The sequence below is a fragment of the Phalaenopsis equestris genome, unplaced genomic scaffold, assembly GCF_001263595.1.
Source record: "Phalaenopsis equestris unplaced genomic scaffold, ASM126359v1 Scaffold001098, whole genome shotgun sequence".
NCBI lineage: Eukaryota > Viridiplantae > Streptophyta > Magnoliopsida > Asparagales > Orchidaceae > Phalaenopsis > Phalaenopsis equestris.
The window spans coordinates 259,646-267,744 of record NW_018165537.1 but is presented as its reverse complement, the minus strand read 5'-3'; the positions used below and the strand labels follow the sequence as shown (position 1 = coordinate 267,744).

Sequence of the window (8,099 nt, the reverse complement as noted above, 5' to 3'; positions counted from 1 at the left end):
TTCCTCATCCATTGCCTCTTCCCACCTAAGTGCCTCTTCCCACCTGAGTCTTTCCTTGCTCTTTAGGGCTTCCTTGTAGTTGCTCGGTTCTTCTTCTATCTATTCGACAACACTTAAAGCATATGAGATTATATCTGCATGGTCGTATCTATCTGGCGCTCTGATAGTTCTTCTTTGTCTGTCCCTTACCAAGATGTAGTCATCAGATCTTCTTTCTGGCTCAATCACTTGCTGCTCCTCTGCCACTTCACCTTGATTGTTCACAACAGTCCTTTGATCTGTCAAAGTTCGTTGTTGTTGCAACTCCACCTCAATTGATGAATCCTCCTTAGTGATGCTGTTTTTGACAGCATGGCTATACAGATTCGCCATTTTGGACTCATCGAATGCCACATCTCTACTGATGATGCATTTTTGTTGATCTAGGCACCAGAGTTTGTAGCCCTTGGTTCCAGGGGGGGATCCAATGAAAATGCACTTCAGAGCCCTTGCTTCCAGCTTATCCTGTCTAACATGAGCATATGCAGTACATCCAAAAACTTTGAGATTATCATAGTTACCTGGTTTCCCGTACCACATCTCCGAAGGTGTCTTCATATCGATAGCAGTTGATGGGCATCTGTTGATAAGGTAGCAGGCAGTTGACACGGCTTCACCCCAGAAACTTTTGGGTAGACCTGCATTTAGCAGCATGCATCTCACTCTCTCTAGGAGAGTCCTGTTCATCCTCTCAGCCAGACCATTCTGTTGAGGAGTGTTCCGGACTGTCTTGTGTCTTGTGATGCCATTCCTCCTGCACAGCTCCTCGAACTGCTCTGAACAGTACTCTAAGCCATTGTCAGTTCTCAAGTGCTTCATCTTGGTTTCCATCTTATTTTCTGTGACAGTTAGCCAGTCCCTGAACCTCTGAAAAGCTTCATCTTTTGATTTAAGGATGAAAACCCATACCTTCCTGGTATAGTCATCTATGATGGACATGAAGTATCTCCCTCCTCCATGAGTCTGAGTTCTGGCTGGCCCCCATAGATCGCTGTGAACATAGTCAAGGGGTTTCTTTGATGAGTGAATTCCGGTAGAGAACTTCACCCTGATGGCCTTCCCCAAAATGCATTGTTCACATAATTCGAGTTTACTGACTCGATCTCCACATAACAGACTCTGCTTGGACAGTTCTTGTAAGCCTCATTCACTTACATGCCCCAGTCTCATGTGCCATAATCTGGTCCTGTCAGGTTCTGATTGAACTGCATTTGAGAAGTTGTCGATCATGGTTCTTCCAACTAGTGAGTATAGTCCATTCTTTCTGACTCCTTTCATGATTATGAGAGAACATTTGGATACTCTGATGCAGCCATTCTCTGCCTTGAATGAGTATCCACTTGACCCCAGCGTACCTAGAGAGATCAGATTTCTTTTGAGTCCCGGGACATACCTGACGTATTGCAGTATCCTTTCAGCTCCATCGAACATCTTTATTCTGATTGTCCCGTTGTCGACTACCCTGCAAGCTTTGTTATCACCTAGTAGAACAGACCCACCGTTCTCCAGCTGCAGTGACTCGAACCAGTATTTGTGAGGACACATGTGGAAGGAGCACCCTGAGTCAAGGATCCACTCCCTGCTAGATTCAGATTCTGTGATCGCCAGAGCTTCAGCTGAATCATAGCCATCTGAGGCTACGCTTGCCTCTCCAGAATCTCTGGGCTTCTCCTGAAAACTTTTCTTTTTATCCGGACAGTTCCTTCTAAAGTGACATTCATTGTGGCAGTGGTAACACTTGTTAGATCCCTTAGAAGACTGACTTTTGCCCTTCCTTCTGGACTTTAATCTGCTCTGATCACTTTTGAAGCCTTTCTTGCTCGATCTTCCTCCAACTGTCAGACTATCTCCACTGGTTTTCTCTTTCGTGCTGTGCTTCTTCTGGAGTTCTTTAGCTCTAATAAGAGATTGAACCTCCTCTAGAGTAATAGTCTGCGCCCTTCCATAGAGCATCGCATTCTTGAAATGCTCGTAGCTCTTGGGAATAGAGTTTAGCAACAGTAGTGCCTTGTCTTCATCGTCCATCTTGACGTCGATGTTCTCGAGATCGTCGATGATTTTGTTGAACTCGTCAATCTGCTCTGAGACGGATTTGTCTTCATGCATTTTGAAGGAGTATAGGCGCTGCTTCAGAAAGAGTCTATTAGCCAGAGAATTTGTCAGGTAGAGTACCTCTAGTTTGGCCCAAAGCGCTTGAGCCGTTGTCTCCCTCGCCACCTCCCTCAAAACTTTGTCGCCCAATTGTCCAGTATGTCGATCTTCTCCTTCTCGGTCATGTCAGCCGGCAATGCCGCCGACCCTTGCAAGGCTTCTGCAACACCTTGCTGAACCAATAGAGCTCTCATTTTTACTCTCCATAGACCGAAATCATTATTACCGTTGAATTTCTCGATGTCGAATTTGGTGGAACCCATTATTGTGGCTTGATCCCCAATAACGTGTGAAGTCTGCTTTGTTGAGCACCTACTGAATTCCGAGAGCTGTCGCGACGTGCTTCTGTCGCAGCGTGTGCTAGCTGTCGCGGAAATCCTCCTCCTTCGCGAGATCTGCCCCTTCGCGGACCGAACTACCTGTCTTCATCTGCTCCTTCGCGGACAGTTCCTCCTCTCTCGCCAAACCGCACAACCTGTGGTGCTAATCCAGTTGATCAATGCTTCCACTGCTCACCGAATCTATCGCGATTCGGCTACCTGCGACACGATCCGCTTGCTCCTCTGTTCGTGAATGTCGAACTCCTCTTCTTCGTCGTTGGCCGCGAACACCTTTACACGGACACCTCTAGCCAAGAAGTATGGATCTTCCCACAGACGGCGCCAATTGTTGTGAGATATGTACTTCCTAGTATAGAAATGAGACGAAAAAGAACACAAGCAAACACAGATCGTTTACGCGGTTAGATCCAACTGGATCTACGTCCACGGGAGGAAATCAATCAAATATTTCACTAAGGCAAAAGAAATAGAGAATACATAGCTTATACATAGAGATGAGCCATCATCTTCCTTCTATGGCCTCTTTCTCAAGCGACACCTTGATACAAGGCCTCAAGATGCTCTTCTCCTCTCTAACTCTATAGTTATTCTCTCCTCCTTTGTGGTAGCTTAAGATATATTTTCCCTTGCTCTCCTAAGTCTCACACCCTCTCTATTTATAGAAGCAAGAGAGTGGTAGGTGGGAGGTAGGTGGGAGGTAGGTGGCCAGTAGATGAGCGGTAGGTGAGATGTGGTAGGTGGCGGTGCCACATTACAAAATTGCCCTTTTACCTTAGTTCATTAATTGAGGGTCAAAATAACATTAAAAAATAAAAGAGTTAAATGAATATCTAAATGCAAGATGTGCCTTAAATGGCCGATTAAGAATTAATTGAATATCTAGCAAAAACTATACAAAAAATTCTTTGGACATTCCTCAATTAGCCCCCACATCACTGGTGCTACACCATCAATATTTGTTACTTGTACAAATCACTAATGGTGACTCCTTATGCACTTCAAATCACTCAATGGTAAGTATGCTAAGCATATCTTAAACTACTAAATTAATCTAAAAGATTTCATGTAATTTCCCATCATAAAAATTAATAGCCAGAACCTTGAAGTGGATGGTAGTTTAATTATAAGCTTTATGTCATTGGGTTGGCTTATGATATTTTCTAAAATCATAATGTTAAGGGAACGTCCACATTGATGATCTTATGCACCACTATTATTGAAAGAGATTTTAATAAAATTATCCTTACTTTGAAACTTCCTTATGTTAAAGAAAATCTTGAAGGAATTTTAATGGGATATCAGACCAGCAACATGTCTGCACCTATAGAGCCCCTACTTGGACTCTTCACCATTGGACGAGGTTGTAATCTCCAACTCAAAAGGCTAAGGTTGGTTCAAGTTGGATTATATCTTAATGATCTCAAGCAACAGTCGAAACACTAGATGGAATTATTATAAAACAAGATTAAACTCTAACCAAGTGGGAATAATATTTAGTCAGACCAAACCCAACAAGTCTCCCCCCAAAGACTTTTCCATGTATAAAAGCTTGTTCAGCTCTCCTTTACTTTTTATGTGTATAATGTCAACTAAGATGGTTGAGGCTTTTTCTCTCTATCATCATGACTTCTTGCACAACAAAGAAGTCTCATTTTCTTTTTTTTTTTCTTACACCTAATTCAAGACCAGAAAAAGAAAAAAATTTCATAGACCACACCATCATCAATGGTCCTGCACACTTTTTTCCAAATTATGTTACACATTTTAAACGAACTCAAGAAAGAAACAATTTTTTATTATGTTTTCACAGTGAATAAGAAATGTTTTAATGCATATCCCAAAAAAAAAAATCAATCTCACCTAAGTAAATAAACTTTCCTATTCCATTTTGTCACCTTATAGTGACATCTAAAGTCAAATAATACAAGAAAGCAATTAGACTAATGATGAAGCCCGGAGGCCTTGCCACAAAGCAAAGCATTTGAAGGGATATCATACTCATTGGAATAACTCTTCTCTTCAGTCCAGACTCTAATGTAGAGCTGTTGCCCCAAGTACTGCCTTCCCCACATCGCAGACCTCAGATTCCACATCCCCTGGTTATCCAGGGATGCTAAGATTGCCGTCCATCCATTCGGATACACCTTAATAAATACATTTTATGCAGCATTAATCAATAGAGCCGGACAAAAATGTACTTTACATAATTAGAAATAGGTACAATTTGGGGAGGATAATGGATATTTGACGTCTAATTTTACCTGAACTGTGTGTCTAGAGACCGCATCAACAAGATTGTAGCTGTTGCGATTCTGTTCCACCCATTGTCCATTTCCATATCTGAAAAAATGCAATGAAAGGTTTCAGATTAATGATTTTTACAAATAAAGACATTATTGCATCCTTTGTTAAGTTCAGAAGGTTTTAAGATATCTCACACAATATAACCTCTGTTTACATGAAAATGAATTATCAAAGGGCTAACTTACCCAACAACCCAGAAGGAATAGCCATCAAGATGCCAAGACTGCATGGTGTTCTCAGTGTTTTGGAAAATGATCTCAATGAATTCATGCAGATTAGTCCTCAGAACTGGTGTTCCAAGGGCAGCAGGGTCATTTGTAGCCTCAGTTGGGATGCTATCCCAAGTGAAGACACCAGGAATGTTAAAGTTGTCAGCAAGCTTCAATGGAGTATCAGGGACGACGAAGGAGACACCATTGACAGCATAGCGAAGCTTGCCATTGATCACAGGTGCGGAGCTTGCAAATTTCAGTGATCGGGATCTCGTTATGCTGCCATACTTGTAAGAACCCTGAGGATTAGGCCTTGCAGCATTTGCAGTCAGATTCCATCTGCAAACAATTAAACCCATGCATAAAATGTGTATTTAACTTTTAAGAAGTGATAATAGTGCTATTTTTTATGTGATATTAAAGATTTGAGTGATATCTGTGAAAATAAGAAAAGCCAAGTAAGAGATGTGTAAATACATAAAAATTGTGTGCTATGCATGCAAATGCACCAATTATAAAATGAGCAAATTTTCAAAATAATCCCCTTAACTGATTAAGTTGGGTAATTTCAGTCATAGAATCTATAAAAAATACCAAATTAATCCCCAAATTCTGTTAATAAGGGCTGAAATGGTCCCCCTAAACCTTATTAAAAGAGTCTGTACACTAATTTGACACTTTTATAGGCTCTAAAACTAAAATGTTTATAAATAGTCAAGGCCATTTTGACACTTTTGTCACTTTAAAAGTTATTTCATCTTTTTCAGACCAAATTTATGCTACAACACTCCGCGCACTGGGAAACCAAACATGCTTGAGAGCAAGCAAAAGAGCTTTCACCTGAAGGTTCTAGCTTGGAGCATGGACCAGTTGTAATCATTAGCAGGAGGAGCAGGGATTGCTCCAGAAACTGGAGACCTGGAGTTGCTGTAGTGCAATACAGCGGTGGCAGTGAGGACTGTACTGGTGAAACGGGAGGTGGCTACTATATAGTAGTCTTTTGGTGTCTGGTCAAGTGTCACAAGAACAGCTATGGACTGCCCAACATGGACGTCAAGCGAGTCATAGGTGTTCTGAATCGTATGGGACCCTTCAATTTCAACTACCTTCATCTTGTGGCTCTGAATTCTGAAGTTGAATGAAAGAGAGAGGCCCACGTTGGAGATCCTCAATAGGTATGTCTTCCCTGGAGAATAAGAACAGTGAAATTTCGAGTGGTTATGTGGTTAAAGATTGTTGGAGATACATTATAGTATGATTTGCAGTTTAATCTCGAGGTTACTGAAACAAGAAGGTTGTTTGGTGCCTAACAAATTGATTTCAATCCAGCCTAAATCCTGTAATTTTCTGCTCTGCCAGTATTACTTGTATGCAGAATGTTTACAGAATTCAATTCGGATTACATATTTGAATAACAAAAAATAATTTTCGAGCTATAACTCTGCCAAAATTTGAATTTTTTTAATTTACAAGATTCGCCAAAAGTAAATTTACTAAATTCAACTTCATACAAAACAGCAGCTAAATTACTGTGGGATTGGTGTAACGTTATAATTTGCATAGATTGTACCGAAATATATATGCCTGGAATCGTATAAAATAACACACAATGTGTGAGCATAGCAGCCCTAAATCAAAACGGGCTTAGAGACACAGACTGCTTGACAAGTATGATGAAGTACCTGGATCTCCAGTGAAGGAATATGATTGTGGGACGCCATTGATGAGAAGTCCATCAGGAAAAGAAAGAGGTTTCCCTGAATCCAAACTCTGCCTCAACGACTAATCAAACCAAAAGGAAACCAAATATCAGTCAATTGTTCGATCAATCTCCGAAAGATGCGGTTCTATAGCCAAATGGGAATAATACCTTGTGGCCAGCTTTGTACCAATCGCCGATAAGCAGCGACATCTCGCCAAAGGGAAGGTCGTAAGGCACCGAGATGACGGACCGCTGCCTCACATAGAGAGGACCGAAGCCACCGGAGGCGCGGTGCATTGCAGTAGATGGGAAGTAAGTGAAGGTGCCAATCTGATCCTTGCTCTGAAACTTGTAGGTGTAGTTTCCCTTCGGAGGGATAGGGCAATTAGTCCCCAAAACCCCATCCTGCCATGAGTTCTTCCTCTGCTTGATCCCGTTCCTTCATTTCCTCAAAATCCACTTTCAGTCAGTCAATTGTTCATACAGCCTCTAACAAGTTTGCAAATCATCAGATCTGAAGAGAATGAAAGCTCACCAGGTCAAGAGGAAGGGCTCGTCGAGCTGGTTGATGACATTGACAATGATGTTGTCGTTGGTGATGCAATCGAGAGAAGGGCCGGGGAACTGACCATTGATGAGGATGACCTTTCAAACAAACAAGAGCAACGAATCAGCAAGTTTGGCTACTATCTATAGAGTTTTGGGGCTTGATTGATCTGAGAAGAAGAATGTGAGAGTAAGAACCTGCTGTGGAGCTCCAAGAGGGGATGCGGTGCCGTAGGTGACGGTCCAGGTGAAGTATCGGTACGGATCGTCGGCGAAGACCGCCGGGCAGAGAAGAGCAACGGCTGTGCAGAAGAGGCGGAGGTAGAGCGATGCTGTTCTTCCCATTGCTGCTGAGAAGAGATGGTAGAGAAGGAGAAAGTATTGTGAAAGTGACGGAGAGGAAGCAGGGTTTAAGTAGGAGGAAGGAAAGCGAAGGGAATGTGTGGATTCGTCTGACCTTCCACTGCCAGCTCTGGCAGCAATCATCTCCGCTCCACGCGGTTACGCGCTTCCCGCTTAAACTTAGCTTTTTATTTTCTTAATTTCTTATTTTTTTTTTTTTAATTTAGTTTTCTTTTAAGAAAAATAATATACGACTCCACCAAATTTTTTATATTTACATAAATAATACCTAAATTTTCATATTTATATTTATAATTCTTTAGTGTATAAACTTATGCAAGAACTAATATATTTATTTTTGAAAAAAAGTTAATAATTATGATATTCTTAAGTGGTATTAAAGGTTTGAGTTCTATGTATGTAAATATAAAATTTAAAATATTAGATATGCAAATATGTGAG

The 8,099-nt window shown here is 41.3% G+C and overlaps 1 protein-coding gene across 1 annotated transcript; it reads right to left on the bottom strand.

Moving 5' to 3' along the window:
• Positions 1-4,354: 4,354 nt before the first annotated feature.
• Positions 4,355-7,726, bottom strand: LOC110033152 (L-ascorbate oxidase homolog). The gene is made up of 8 exons (XM_020737044.1): positions 7,494-7,726; positions 7,285-7,394; positions 6,918-7,188; positions 6,730-6,829; positions 5,888-6,233; positions 5,021-5,386; positions 4,793-4,871; positions 4,355-4,675 (listed from the first exon to the last, which is right to left on the bottom strand). Exons 1-8 carry the CDS (start codon positions 7,638-7,640, stop codon positions 4,472-4,474), a joined length of 1,623 nt encoding a protein of 540 aa, XP_020592703.1. The 5' UTR covers positions 7,641-7,726; the 3' UTR covers positions 4,355-4,471.
• Positions 7,727-8,099: the final 373 nt, after the last annotated feature.

Bases quoted from the DNA above. Each gene is read 5' to 3' on its own strand.
- LOC110033152 (XM_020737044.1), bottom strand. From the start codon at position 7,640: ATGGGAAGAACAGCATCGCTCTACCTCCGCCTCTTCTGCACAGCCGTT. The intron at 6,830-6,917 runs GTATTATTCCCA...TGGTTTGATTAG, and splicing joins GGTACAAAGCTGGCCACAAG to TCGTTGAGGCAGAGTTTGGA. The intron at 6,234-6,729 runs GTACTTCATCAT...CTTATTCTCCAG, and splicing joins TTCCTTCACTGGAGATCCAG to GGAAGACATACCTATTGAGG.